Source organism: Microcebus murinus, chromosome 19, assembly GCF_040939455.1.
Source record: "Microcebus murinus isolate Inina chromosome 19, M.murinus_Inina_mat1.0, whole genome shotgun sequence".
NCBI classification, from domain to species: domain Eukaryota; kingdom Metazoa; phylum Chordata; class Mammalia; order Primates; family Cheirogaleidae; genus Microcebus; species Microcebus murinus.
In genome coordinates, this window is record NC_134122.1 from 15,544,934 (window position 1) to 15,560,819 (window position 15,886).

The 15,886-nt window shown below is 37.0% G+C and overlaps 1 protein-coding gene and 1 pseudogene across 2 annotated transcripts in view; both read left to right on the forward strand.

Moving 5' to 3' along the window:
- The window catches only part of LOC105885304 (phospholipid-transporting ATPase ABCA3-like), a 63,037-nt gene that overhangs the window by 17,984 nt on the left and 29,167 nt on the right, over positions 1-15,886 (forward strand). For both annotated transcript variants that reach the window (XM_012790140.3, XM_012790141.3), the window contains exons 5-8: positions 2,531-2,687; positions 8,188-8,447; positions 13,616-13,732; positions 14,078-14,195. In XM_012790140.3, the coding sequence (XP_012645594.2) occupies positions 2,531-2,687; positions 8,188-8,447; positions 13,616-13,732; positions 14,078-14,195 (652 nt within the window). The remainder of the gene's footprint in view (positions 1-2,530; positions 2,688-8,187; positions 8,448-13,615; positions 13,733-14,077; positions 14,196-15,886) is intronic.
- LOC142862387 (AP-3 complex subunit sigma-2 pseudogene) lies at positions 4,997-5,876 on the forward strand (annotated as a pseudogene).

Below are 15,886 nucleotides of genomic sequence, written 5' to 3' on the forward strand. Positions count from 1 at the left end.
ATTCAATAACTGGTGCTGGGAAAATTGGATAGCCACATGTAGAAGACAAAAACAGGATCTGTGCCTCTCACCTCTCACAAAAATCAAGTGTAGATTTATTCTTTCTAGATCTGCACAAAATTATTTTGGTACTTTAATGGGGATCACATTGAATCTGTAAATCAGTTTGGGTAGTATAGACAATGTTGACTCTGCTGATCCATGAGCATATGAGCATGATATGTTTTTCCATTTGTTTACATCCTCTGTGATTTCTTTCCTCAGTGTTTTGTAATGAACTCCTCTTTTTGAATTGAATTTGGCTGGAGTCCTGCACACTTCCTATACCTGAATGTTGGCTGCTTTCTCCAAACTAGGGAAGTTTTCATCCATTATATATTTCTGGCCCTTTTTCTCTTTTATAAATTCCTATTACGTATAAGTGATTTCTCTCGATAGTTTCCCATAATTCCTACAGAATTTCTTCATTCTTTTTTATTCTTTTTACTTTTTGCTCTTCTGGATAAGTTCAAATGTTCTGTCTTTGAGTTCGTTTACTCTTTTTTCTGCTTGATTGAAACTGCTATTAAAGCTTTCTATTGTAGTTTTCAGGTTAGTCATTGTATTCTTCATATCTAGGATTTCTATTTTATTATTGTTTTTATTTCTTTGTCAAACCTCTCATTTTGTTAATGTATCATTTTATATTGTGTTATAAATTTAATTTGTATCCATATATTCATGTAGTTCCCTGAACTTCTTTAAGAGGCTTATTCTGAATAGTTTTTCTGTTATTTCGTAGATCTCCCTTTCTGTAGGGTGCTTTGTTCGATTTCTACTAGTTTCTTGTAGAAGTGTCATGATTTCCTGAGTCTTTGTAATCTTTGTGACCTTGCATTGATGTCTGCACACTTGAGGAAACAGCCACCTTTTCTAGCTTTTACAGGTGTTCTTTAGCAGGGATAGGACTTTACTATTTATTCTAGCATGTAATTCTGGATAGGCAGTTTGTAAAGTCCCTGCACAGGCAGGGCTTGCTTTCTTGTTTTCCAAATGGCTGGGGCTGCTGCCTTTGCTCTGAATTCAGGTTGGCCACCTTGCTGGGCTCTGCTGTCCAGGAAGACCACTGCATGAGCTCTGCAATCAGGCTGAGCTGCTGGGTAGGCACGACAATTGCCTATTATTTGGCTTGGCTATAGGGTGTGTTCCCTGGCCAGAGAGTACTGCTATTTGAGTTCAGCATTCAGACCCTGTTGCAGGAGGGGCCTCAAGGTTAGGTAGAGACACTGATTGGAATGAACAGGAGTAGCTGCTATGCTCAATTGAAATATGTGGTTGGCATTTGCCTCCCGACCTCAGTGGGGCCTTAAGATGGGCTTTGAGGCTGGGTTGAACACTAATTAAACTCCTGTGTGTGGCAAGTATAGCAACTACTCTTTACTAAAATTTGCTGTGCAGTCCTTTCCCTCCATGGATGGAGTCTAGGGGTAGGCTCTGAGATGAAACCAAGCACTGATTAAATTCCTTAGGCATGGCAGATCTGTCTGTCTTTGGATAGGACCCATGGCAGAGTCTGAGGCTGGTCTTGGAGGCTGACTGTCTTGACATTCAAGCCAGGTAGAACTTTCCACCATTTCTGGGAGCAACCAGCTCAGCTTTGTGAATGGGCTGTGTTGTTAACTGGTGCCTCTGATCAAGCGCTACTGCTGGCAGGTATACAGAGTTACCACCAAATCTGCGTGCTGGTCACTATGGCCTCTATATCCTTGCTTTGTTTCTTTTTGACCCCAAGTGGTCTAGCTATGCCATTTTTCCTTATGTGATCTGTGAGGTGAGACTTGAGTGTGCTTCCTAGAAGCATCTTGGATGCTAGGAAAGCTGGATGTCTGCCTTTGGTTCTCTTTCCTTACTGTAGAAATTGTGAGCCCTGGTTGGGGGGGAGGTCCTCCCTGTGTGGAGCTGTGCTGACTTGCAGGAGGGGAGGGCAATGCAATAAAAGTAAGACTGTTTCTCTTACCCTTTTAATGTACTTTTTATTCAGTTCTGTGGACCCATGCAGGTGACTAAGACTTATTCCCAAGTTTGGGGGTTTTCATTCAGGTATGCTTATCTGTGGATCATAGCTAATTGAGCTTGCTCTGGGAGGTAGTGAAGTCTAGGGTCTCTTACTCTGCCATCTTGCTGATCTCACCTTAATAGACTTTTTGATGTTTCTTTCCCTCAGTAGGCAGGGCAATTATGGGTCTAGAAAAATATACTCAAATTATACTGTTGTGTCTTTGAAATTCAGAAGCAAAATGCCATAAGATGAAAGAAGACAGATATAAGTTCAGCCACTTTCAAATTTTGACTGTGATTATATCACATGGAGGTTTACTACTTGTCCCTTGTGACAGTTACATCATAGTTTCTCAGCATTTAGAACCCTGAGTTGCTCACTCTGTCCTCAATACACAATTTTAAAATTTGTATTTCATTTTATTTTCACTGCTAATATTTGCTTTTCAATGTTCATTAGTTTAAAATATTTGTTTTCTATTGTTCATTCTAGGTAAAATATCGCCTGCGTTTTAGTAATTTTAGTGATCCCTCTAATCATCCATATAAATTATTCCAAAGAAAGACAGAGTGGCATACATCTATTCTCTTTCCAAGAGTACCTACTCTAGGACCCAGAAACCCAGATGAAGCAGATGGGGGACATCCTGGTGAGCAGATCCTTAAGCATACTTATATTGTTATTTTTGTTGCATGCTAGCTGTCATTACATGTATACCTCAGTTTTTTTTCAACATATAAGACAGTTGTTCATTCACTGTGGCAGCAAATTTTTTAATTTAATTTTTATTGTAAAAACAATCATGTAGAAAACCTTATATATTGGAAAAGCATCTTTATACTATTTTAAATAATATGCTGTACTTTATATAGCCATGCATTTATATAATCTTAGTTGGTAAATTTTGGCTTCTCTGGCTTACATTTTCCTATATTAACATGGCCTGTATACTTATGGTTCCATATTATTCTTTTGAGTTGATTAATGACTTTTAATTATGCAATGGTAATTAAAATATATATATGTGTGTGTGTGTGTGTTTATACCACATTTTGTTTATCCATTTATTCTTTGATGGACATTTAGGTTACTTCCACCTCTTTACTGTGAATAATGGTACAGTGAACATGGATATGAAATATCTCTTTGAGATCCTTTTAAATTATTCTAGATATATATCAGGAAGTGGAATAGCTGGATTCTATGTAATTCTATTTTTAATATTTTGAGGAACCTCTATCATTTTTTCCATAATAGCCACACAATTGTACATTCCTATCAGTAGTGCACAAGGGATCAGTTTCTCCACATCCTTACCAACATTTGTTATTTAATGGGTGTGAGGTAACATCTCATTTTAGTTTTGATTTTCATTTACCTGATGATTAATGATATTGAGCACCATGCTTGTCGGCCACTTGTATATTTTCTTTGGAGAAATGTCTGTTCAAGTCCTGTGTCTGTTTTTTAATGAGTATTTGTGTTTTGATTGTTGAGTTGTAGGAGTTCTTTATATATTCTGGATATTAACCCATTATCAGATATATGATATGGAAATATTTTCTTTCAAATCCATAAGCTGCCCTTTTACTCTGTTGATTGTTTCCTTTGCTGCACAGAAGTTTTTAAGTTTGATGTAGTCCATTTGTCGATTTTTAATTTTGTTGCCTGTGTTTTTGCTGTCATATGCAAGAAATCATTGCCAAATCCTATGTCATAAAGCTTTTCTTCTATATTTTCTTCTAAGAGTTTTTTTTTTTTTTCATTTTTTGGTCTTATGTTTAGGGCTTTAATTCCTTTTGATTTAATTTTTGTATATGGTATGAGGTAAGGATCCAATTTCATTTTTTTGCATGTGGATATCCAGTTTTCCCAATACCACTTATAGAAGAGACTATCCTTTCTCCATTGTGTAGTTTTGGCACCTTTCTTGATCATATGGCCTTATATGTGAGGGTTTATTTTGGGCTCTCTATTCTGTTCCATTGATCTATATGCCTTACTTTATGCCAGTACCATACTCTTTTTGGTTAAAGTATCTCTGTAATATGTTTTGAAATCAGAAAGTATGAAGCCTCCAGCTTTGTTCTTTCTCAAGATTGTTTTGGCTACTTAGGGTTCTTTGAGCTTCCACATGTATTTTAGGATGTTATTTTCTATTTTTGCAAAAAAAAAATGCCATTGGAATTTTCTTAGGGATTTCACTGAATCTGTCAGTCTCTTTGGGCAGTATGGACTTAATAATTAAGTCTTTCAATCCCCAAATATAGGATGTGTTTCTATTTATTTGTATCTTTTAAAATTTCTTTTAGCAGTGTTTTTTTATCTTGTATAACATTTCAGTCATGTCCATTTTGTTGAGCATTGTACCATAATGAATTTGTTTGTATCAGGCTTTCTGAGTTACTTATATGTATAAGATTTCTTTCCCATGGGAGTATTAACATAACTTTTGAAATGGTTAAAACTGAAAACTTTCCTGTATTGTGCAAACTAGAGTTTCAATCCAGTGTGCATTCTTTTGTTTATAAGGTCCATCTCCAATGTATGTTACCCTGTATTTTTGGCTGTATGTGAGAGAAACAGTGTTCTAACAGTCTGTACATTTATAGAGCTTTTCTCAGAAATGAGTTCTTTCATGACTTCAGTTGGAACTGGAACAGCTGAAGGCCTTACCACATGTTATACTTTTCTCTACTGTGAGATCTTCCATGTTTTCAAAAATAAGTGGAAGAACTGAAGGCTTTATCACATGTCTTACACCCTATAGTCAAAGGGTATTTCTCCATTGTCAATCATTTTATGTCCTTAAAAGCACTAGGAAATTTTAATCCTTTACTACCTTTCTCACATTAAAAGGGTTTCTCTCAGAAAAGTATGAGTTCTTTTATGTTTCCATATATTACTGCACATGCCTTCTGGGAACAGCCAGTACTGAGTGAAGTGTGATTGGCAAAGATGATTCAGGCAATTCTCGTTTTCAGCGACCATGTGAATAGCCATGGCTGGTCCACTTCCACCAGCATTTCCCAGAAGATATTCAACAGCAGATCATTCTAGAGACTTTCCATCTAGTTTTCAAGTGGAATGACAACATTTGTAACTTCTTTGAGGGTGGAAGCTTGATTGGTGGCTCTAACTACAAACTGATTTACCAACACTAGGCTACCCTCTACTTTGTGTTTTTTGTGGATTCATCAGAGAGTGAAGCTGGGATCATGGACATCATCCGGGTTTTTGTGGAGACTCTGGATAAGTGTTTCAAAAGTGTGCGTGAATAGGATTTGATCTTCCATGTGGATAAGGTGCACTACATCTTCTAGGAAGTGGTGATGGGTGGGATGGTGTTGGAAACCAACATGCATGAAATCATGGCTCAGAGTGAAGCTTAAAACAGGTCAGAGAAATCCAAGGATGGCCTTTCAGCAGCCCCTGCGTGGGTTGTATCTGCTATGAAACAACAACAATCTGCCTGAGATTCCTTGGAACATCAGTATTGGTGATCTCAACATTAAAGTCCCCAGCCTGCAAACATGAAAAAAAAAATGCTCAACATCTCTAGTGATCAGGGCAATGCAAATCAAAACCACAATGAGATATCACCTAACTCCGGTGAGAATGGCTTTTATGAAAAAGTCCCAAAACAATAAATGTTGGCATGGATGTGGAGAAATAGGAACACTCATGCACTGCTGGTGGGACTGCAAACTAGTTCAACCTCTAGGAAAGTAGTATAGAGATTCCTCAAAGAACTAAAAGTAGAGTTATCATTTGATCCAGAAGTTCCATTACTGGGTATTTACTTAAAGGAAAAAAAGACATTCTGTAAAAGAGACACCTGCCCTTGAATGCATATAGCAGCACAATTCACAATTGCAAAGATGTGGAAACAACCCAAGTGTCCATCAATATATGTGTGGATTAATAAAATGCATACCCTGGAGTACTACTTGGCCATAAAAAATGGTAAACTAATACCTCTTATATTAACCTGGGTGGAGCTGGAGACTATTCTTCCAAGTGAAGTATCATAAGAATGGAAAAACAAACACCACATGTACTCCATTAAATTGAAACTAATTGGTCAACACCTATGTGCATATATGGAAATAACATTCATTGGGTGTCAAGCAGGTGGAAATGGGGAGGAGGGAATGGGTAAAATCACACCTAATGGGTACAATGCACACTATCTGGGGTATGGGCATGGTACCAAAGCAATTTATGTAACCAAATAATTTGTACGCCTGTATTCTGAAATTAAAGAAAAAGAAAAAGAAGAATAATAAAGTCCCCAACCTGTGCCAGTTTTTTGGAGGGTTGAGGATTGGGCTGAACTCAAGTCCTTAAAACAAGCAAAGCCAATCAAATCTTATAACAGAACCCATTTTGAGCTTTAGAAGAGACAAGCCTCAGGACCCTGAATCTTTCTGTCTGAGGAAGACTGTTTGGCATGGAATGGGGAAGGGATTCATATGGACATTGCTTGGGTGTATTCAGTTCTCACATGTGCAGCCATGCCACTCTCTGATGCACATGGCCACTGCAGATATGAGAGGACCTGTCTTTCTCAGGGGAAGTCAACATGCCTAAGCCACTCGCACCTTTACCTCTCACACATAGCCACTTCCCAGGGATTGGGGACTGTATTGAGCAGGCCCACATGTGTCCCAGAACCCCACCGTGGGGACTGAGCACATTCTCTGACTAGAGTCTTTATCCTTAGCATCACAGGCTTCTGAGGTCCTGTAGCATTTACTTGCTGGTGAGGTACCCTAGGTAGCAAAGGGCTGGCTCTTCTGATTTGGAGATGTGGCGAGTGGCAAGTAAGGGCAGGATTTTATGGAAGCTGAGTCACCTGAAGGCTCTGCTAAGATTGTTATACCCAGAATCCTTTTGTAGAGCCAAGGCTTTTGGTTACCTCCTCCTGGAGAATATGTTTCCCACCGTTATAGTCCCTGTTCTGTTCTCACAGGTGTTTGTGTGCAGGGCACAATCCTGCATGTATTCCTGGTGCATGCCCACCACATTTCAGCTGATTGGGAGAGCAACCCTCCCCCACCCCACACCCGCCGCGCACACACCAGTGAGGTCCCTCCTCACAGAGAAGGCCCTGTGTCTGTAGAAGGTTAAAGCCGACAAGATGTGGAATATCCCAGAATTATCACTCTTCCCAATTTCAAAATACATTCTCCTCCTGGGAGCAGAAGGTTCAGTTGCCATGTTATGAATGCTGAGTTGCCGCCATAGGAAACCCACTGCCACCTGTACCAGCTCCTGGAGCATGAGAAGCTGAGCTGCAGTCACCCATTTGTGGGCTGGATACATATAGGCCTTTCATCTCCTTGGTTAAGTTTATCCCTAAGTATTTTATTCTTTTTTGGTGCTATTGTTTTTAGTGCAATCACAATGTGATTGTTTTTAGTGCTTTTTAGTGCTATTGTAAATGTGCTTGTTTTAGAATTCATTTTTATTCCATATGTCCAATGTGTAGAGGTGTTTGAGTCCATTCTGGGCTGCTATAACAACATACCACAGACTGGGTAATTTAAAAGTGATAGGAATTTATTTCTCATAGTTTGGAGGCTGGTAAGTCCAAGATCAAGATGCTGGCAGATTCAGTGTCTGGTAAGGGCTTTCTCTCTGCTTGTAAGATGGCATCCATTGCTTTGTCCTCTGGAGGTGACTAACGCTGTGTCCTCTCATGGCAAAAGGGGAAAAAAGAAAAGAGACTTGGACACTCCCTTCAACTCTTATAAGAATATTAATCCTATTCGTGAGGGTTTGGTGGTCATGACTTAATCACTTCCCAAAAGGCCCCACCTCTTAACACTATGACACTGGGTATTAGTTTCCAACATATAAATTCTTGAGAGACAGATACATTCAAGCTATAGCAATTGGTCAGTTTAATATTTTCTTGAATTCTCATTTAATTTGGCTGATAAAGTTATATAAAGCAAATGGTATCACTTTCATGTCATATTTTAGTTTGTATATTTATTATATGTTTTATCACAAATCACAGTCAGTGTTGGTGAAATTGTTTTGTTCTCTGAGATAAAAGCTTTAAATTACCTGGATTGTCTCCTTTGTTTGCCTGGCTGTTTCTCAGTAAAATAATCTTTACAATCTCTTTTCCCATTTAGGTTACATCAAAGAAGGGTTCCTGGTTATACAGCATTCCTTAGATAAGGCCATCATGATATATCACAATGGCAGAGATGCAGAAAGGATGTTTAATAATGCCAGCATTTTGGCTCAGAGATTTCCATACCCTGCTTATTATCATGATAATCATATGTGGTTAATTTTGAATATCCTATCCATGATGGTTTTACTTGCATTTTCTCAAAATGAACTTACCCTCATCAGGATCATCACATTAGAAAAAGAAAGGGGATTAAAGGTAACTTATTTCCTTTTTAACATTATGGGCCTATGGGACAGATTTGTGTGGAAGGTTGGATTATTCCCACACTTTTGGCACTGGTGAATAGTTATGTTGCAGTAGCAATATACAAACATGGACTGGCTAGAGTGTACACTACATCATCTTCTGATTTTTTTTTTTTTTTTTTTTTTTTGAGACAGAGTCTCACTTTGTTGCCCAGGCTAGAGTGAGTGCCGTGGTGTCAGCCTGGCTCACAGCAACCTCAATCTCCGGGGCTCAGCGATCCTACTGCCTCAGCCTCCCGAGTAGCTGGGACTACAGGCATGCGCCACCATGCCCGGCTAATTTTTTTTTGTATATATATTTTTAGTTGGTCAATTAATTTATTTCTATTTTTGGTAGAGATGGGGGGTCTCGCTCAGGCTGGTTTCGAACTCCTGACCTTGAGCAATCCGCCCGCCTCGGCCTCCCAAAGTGCTAGGATTACAGGCGTGAGCCACCACGCCCGGCCCAATCTTCTGATTTTTTTGTTTATTTGTTTTGTTTTGTTTTTTTAGACAGAGTCTCGCTTTGTTGCCCAGGCTAGAGTGCTGTGGCATCAGTTTAGCTCACTGCAACCTCAAACTCCTGGGCTTAAACAATCCTCCTGCCTTAGCCTCCCGAGTAGTTGGGACTACAGCCATGTGCCACCATGCCCAGCTAATTTTTTCTGTATATTTTTAGTTGGCCAATTAATATGTTTCTATTTTTAGTAGAGAAGGGATCTCACTCCTGCTCAGGTTGGTTTCGAACTCCTGACCTCGAGCAATCCTCCTGCCTTGGCCTCCCAGAGGGCTAGGATTACAGTTGTGAGCCACCTCATCTGGCCTGATGTTTTGTTTGTATCTCAATTTTTGATTTGGCTTGTAGGTTTTATTTTTTCTTTTTTACACAGTTGATTGGACTGAATGGCTTATAGTTTTATTGACTAAATGACTATTTGACAAAAACACTGTGGAAAGAGGTCAAATATTAAATGCCCTGAGTGTTCTTAGGAATAAAATTAGCAACAAAGACATAATCACATGAGATCTTAAATTAGATGGATTTAAGCTATAGTTCAATTCCAACATTCTATGATTCTGTGAATCTTTGCCAAGTTTTATTCCTTCAAATCTCATTTGAGATGACTTTCAATATTAAGTCAAATCAGTACTACATTATAAAGAATAGTGGCTGTAAAGTCAGAGAGAAAGCCATTGATTCCTCTGGGTCACCATTAATTTGTGCAACATTTATTTATTAATTACCTAGTTTGTTCCAGGGATTCTGATAGTTCTTAGGTTCAAATCCTGGCTTCACAAATGTTTAACTCTTTGATCATAGCCTGTTTCCTCAGATAAAAGTTGAAGATAATAATGCCTACTTTTTAGGGTTATATGGAGGAATTAAATGAGATATTATTTTTAAAAGTATGTAGATCCATCTCTAACCTGTTGTAAGCATTCAACAAATGGTAGAGAAGACAGAATTCCTACTCACAGATTGTTAAAGGTTTAATTGAGATAATAGTCAAATGAGTTAATTTATAATAGATAAGTACCCTAAGGGGTGCAAAAGTTGTTCTTGACATACAGAGGAGGGCTGATGCTTGTTCTAAGCAATGAAGGATAAATAGGAGTTCACCGGGCAGATAGCACTGGGGGTGGGGAGTAGGCTAGGCCTCCTTCCTGTCAGTGTTGCCTTCAGAAAAATGGCTCTGAAAAGGGATATGGAGGATGGCTTAGATCAAGGATTGACAGGCTTCTTTTGGAAAGCACAAGATAGTATTTTAAGTCTTGTGAGCCACATACTTCTCTGTTCAATATTTTTTCTGTTGGTTTTTTTTTTTTTTAACTATTTAAAAATGTAAAAACCATTCTTAGCTTGCAGAACACACAAAGATAGTCTGTGGGCTGGATTTGGCCCTCAGGCCATAGTTTGTTGACAAAGTTTGACAATGAAGGCAAGACTAAAGGTGAGGAACCAATCATGGGCAATAATCACAGACCAGAAGAAAAGCAGAGAGGGCTTGAGCTAAGGTGGTTTAGTATATGGGAATAGAGAGGGAAAAGTTTCAGAAATACCTGGGAGGTAAAGATCAGTGGAAATGGATACATGCATTATTAACTTCAAATTTTGGAATTTTGCACACACTTTTCAATGATTTTCTTTGTTGTTAAGGTGTTCGGGGAGCTATTTATCATATTAGATGCCCTGTACAATGTTAAATAGAGGTGAAATGAACAGACATCCTTGCTTGTTCCTGATATTAGGTGGAAAGCATTCAGTCTTTTATCATTAAGTATAACATTTTCTGTAAATTTTTGGTAGATGTCCTTTATTGGGTTCTGCTTAAGAGCAGAATAAACTAAGGTTTATTTAGCATTTTTATCAGGAATACATATTGGGTGTTGTGAAGTGCTTTTGATGCATTTATTGGAATGATCACATGGTTATGCTTTTTTTTTATCCTTCAGTTTTCTGGAAGAGTCTTTATAGAAATTGTGCTATTATATTTGTCTTCAATGATAAATTTAGAATTTATCAATGAAGCCACGTAGACCACAAGTTTTCTTTGTGGGAAGATTTTTAAAATACAAAGTTAATTTCTCAAATACATATGGGGCTATTTAGGTTTCATTCTAGTTTTTCTTTTTAAAAATTTTTTTTATTTTGAAATAAGTTTAATCTCACATTGAAATTGCTAAAATAATGCAGAGAATTCCCACATACCATTCACTTAACCTTCCCCAATGTTAATATCTTACATAACCCCATAACTATCAGAACTGGCAAATTGTCACTAGTATAACATTCTACTTAGCACATTACAGCCCTTTTTAGAATTTCATCAGTTTTTACATGCACTCAACTTTTTGGGGTTGGTGGGGAGAGAGAGTGGCACACAGTTCTGTAAATTTGTCACAATTATAGACTTATGTAGTCACCTTCATAATTAGTACAGTATAGCTTTATCACTCCCCCAAATCATTTGTTTTACCTCTTTTTAGTTACATCTGTTCCCTGGCAGCCTCTGATCAATCTTTTATTAGTGTAATTTTGTCATTTCTAGAATGTTGTTTAAATGGAATCATACAGTATGTAACATTTTGTCATTTGCTTATGTCACTTGTCATAATGCAGCTGAGATCCATTCAAATGGTTTGTATCTTTTAAAAACTGCTGAGCAGTATTCTGCTGTATGGATATTTTATAATTTGTTTATCTATGCCCCCACTGTAGAACATTTTGGTTGTTTCCAGTTTTGGGTTAATACAAATAAGCCTGTTAAGAACATATATGTAAGTTTTTTTGTGTATGCTCATATTCCCAGGATGAATAAACAAGGGTGAGATTGTTGGATCACATGTTAAGTGTACTTTATAAGAACCTACCAAACTGTGTTTTAGAATGGTCTTACCATTTTTATTTCCTGCCAGCAATGTCAGAGATCCAGTTGCTCAGCGTCCTTGTCAACACCTGGTATTATTTTATTTTAGCCATTCTAAAAGCATGTAGTGGTATCTCATCAAGCTTTAATTTGCATTTTTCTGGTTGCTAATTATGTTGAATATCATTTTACGTTCTTATTGGCAGTTAATATCTCTTCTTTGGTGAAAGGTCTGTTCAAGTCTTTTGTCCCTTATTAGATTGTTTTCTTATTACTGAGTTTAGAGAATTCTTTATATATTCTGAGTTCAAGTGCTTTGTCAGATACATGATTTGAAATTTTTAAAATCCAATGTATACCTTGTCTTTTCATTCTCTTAACAGTATCTTTTACAGGGCAAATGTTTATAATTTCGATTAATTCCAATTTATCAAGTTTTTTCTTTAATGGACCACGCATTTCATGTTGTTTCTAAAAAATCTCTTTACATAATCCTAGATCACAAATATTTTCTCAAAAAATTTATGGTTACATGTTTTTTTTTCTTTTAGATTCATGATCCACTTTGAGTTGATTTTTATAAGGTCTGAAGTTTAAGTTGAAGCTCAATTTTTCAGTCTGTGGATGTCCAATTTTAATGGACATCATGCGTTCTACAAAGTCTATGAGGGAACAACATCAAGAAGTTTGAGGAAAAAAGATTCCTGTTGTTATTGATTTCTAGTTTTATTCCATTGTGATCAGAAAAAATACTTGATTTGGTTTCAACTTTTTTGCATTTGTTGAGACTTGTTTTGGGGCTAAAATATGGTCTGTTCTGGAGAATGTTCCATGTGCTTATGAAAAGGCTATCTGCAGCAGTTGGCTGAAATGTTCTTTAATATCATATTATTTAGTCTAGTATGTAGTTTAACTCTAATGTTTCTTTGTTGATTTTCTGTTTCCATTATCTCTCTATTACTCAGAGTGGGGTGTTGAAATTCCCTACTATTAATGTATTGCGGTCTCTCTCTCCCTTTAGATTTATTAACTTTTGTTAAACCTAAGCCTAAGGAGTCTGTCTCCAGACTGTGCAGGTAACCATGGAAAAGTGGCCTCAGAAATATGCAGAGGCAGCATGATAGAGCAGGAAGAACAGGCAACAGGAAGTTCTGCTGCTGTGCAACTTTGTAGAAGTGATTCACACTCTCTGGATCTGTAAAATTATAAGGATTTGGTTTAGATCAACCATAGGATGAAAGCAGCCATAGACAATATGGAAACAAATGAGCATGGCTGGTTGCCAATAAAGCTTTATTTACAAAAGAAAGCTTTATTTACAAAAGTATGAGGTAGGCTGGATTGGCTCATGGGCTATAGTTTTCTTATCCCTGTTCTAACCTATATTTAATGAAAGCTTATTTACCTTCCTAGCTTATTACTTCCTGGAGGTAGAACATAATATAAAGAAAGGTGATGTTGCTTTTTGAATTTTAAATTTTTATTTAAATCTTTCTTGTGTCAAAACTGTAACTGGTGGATTATTGGAGAAAAGAATTCTGGATTCAAAATTTTGAGATGGAATCACAGTACTGCCACCGACCAGGTGGATGACTTTGATGAGGTTACTTGACTATTCTGAGCCTTGATTTCTTCCTATGTAAAATGGGGATAATAATATTAAACTTACATAGACTGTTGTGGGAATTACATCAGATAATACTTGTGGATGCATTTCAAAAATAACAATTTTTTTCCCCATGATATTTGATTTGTGTTAACTCTCCCACAGGAGTACCAACTTGTGGCAGGACTCAAGAATTGGATGCTCTGGGCTACATATTTTGTTACAGCCTTATTACTGTGTATATGTATCACCTCTGTACTGCACATGGCTTTATTTCTCAAGGCGAGTATCTACCTGAATGCAACATACTGCAGCTAAACTTTGAGAGGGATAAAGTAAATGTCGTGGGGGCTTAGTGAATTTTATATTGCAAAAGAGTAAATGTGTTTCATGTTGATTCTACTGTGGAAATTCAGAAGTCACTTCATCTATCAGCAAACAAAAGAATAGCCTTAGATTGGTGGCTCTCTGGGAGAAAGGAGTTATTTAGTTCACTTTGCATCTCACTGAGCAGTGTGATCTGTTTTACTTGAGACACTCAAATATTTGATGTTTTCCATCACCTCCGTTGTTTTTCTGTGGCACCACTTCGAACGAGACTAAACTAGTTCCTGATTGTTTTGCTAGATTACACAGGAGAGAGTCATCCAACACAGCGACCCAACAGTCACTGCCATCTTTTTCCTGTGTTTTATCATCGCCTCAATACTCTTCGCCTTTATGATTAGCACATTCTTCAATAGAGGTCAGTCTAAGTAACCCCTTCTCTGTGGAAGATTCTCAGTGTTTTAATTGACTAAAGGAGGATTTCATTTGGTAACTCCTTCTACAGTTTAGTTGACACTTCCTATGAGACTGCTTACATTCTAACTAAAAAGAAATATAGCACACACATGTGAAATGATTCAAGGGACAGTACAGAGATCTGTTAAAATTATGATAGCATAGAATGCATTTGCAAGAGGATAAAAACCAATATAGGGTCATATGTGACTTAAGGATATAGACTGAAAGAGGGTCGTATGGAATATTTATTTATTCATTTAATCAAGTCATGGGATTTACCACACTTGCCTGGAATAGTGTCAAATATACAAAAAATAAATGAGAATTGTTTTTCCTGCCCTTGATGTCTCACGTGCAAGGAGGGTATGCGACTGGGTAAATTCAGACTGGACAAGTTATAGAATTTGTAGAAATACTTCTCCAGTAGTCATTTCCTGTTATCAGTTAGTGAAAAACACAAGTAAATTTTTCTTTTCAGACCACACACTTTCACTATTTTTTCACTTTTATCTTCCTTGTATGCAGAACAATTAGAATATTTCCTTATCTCGGTCTTTCATAGGTATCCTTATTGTCTTCAACAATAACACTGTTAATTGATTGGTTCTTAGAAATTTGAGAGTCATGCCTGCCACCTCCTGTACAACACAGTAAAACAATGGGTTGAGAGAATTGTTATGCCAAAGTAATGTGCTGGTGATATGCTGAAAAGCGTTGTAAAGTAGGTGAATATCAATGACTCAGCTGGCTAAAACAACTATGACACTGATTAAATACTTTTTAAAATTCCTTCTGTTTATAAAAATTACTAAGGGAGCACAAGTCAAACACCTAAGTGGGAAATAATTGAAAGCCAATGCTAGTTTTTGCCTTGGGATTTTTCTGCTGAACACCAGACATTTTGGGGTTTTCATCTGATAGAATTCAGGGATCTAAGATAAGCCTAGAGCCTGCCAAAGGTGGGATATTTAAGAAGACACCACATATAAAGGTTGGACCTCAGGAGCTACTTCTATTTTAACAGTGAATGAGAAATAAAGATGCTACATAGAAGGAATAGCAAGTTCTTACCTTACTTTAAATTCACCTAAATATTAAGAGGGTGGTGTGTGTGAGGAGGACATGAGTGAATACAACCAACAGATATAAATTTCAAGTTTTTCTTAAATAAGATTTTTAAATTTTTTAAATTATACATATGATAATTATATATATTTATGGGATACAATTTGATGTTTAATACATGTATATGCTGAGTAATGACCAAATCAGGGTAATAAGAATATCCATCACCTCAAACATTTATCCTTTCTTTGTAGTTAGAACATTCAAAATCCTCTTGCTATTTTAAAATATGTAATATATTATTGTTAACTATAGTCACCCAACTATGCAATAGGATACCAGAACTTATTCCTCCTATTTAATTGTAACTTTATACATGTTTATCAATCTCTTCCTATTTCCCCTGCAACCCTCCCAAGTCAGATCTTTATAGCACATTCCACCCAATAGCTGCAGAATATACATTCTTCTCAATAGCACATGGAACATTCTAGAGGATAAATCATATCTTAGGCCACAAAACAAGCCTTAACAAATTTAAGAAGATCAAAATCATTTCAAGAATGTTTTCTGAACAAAATAGTA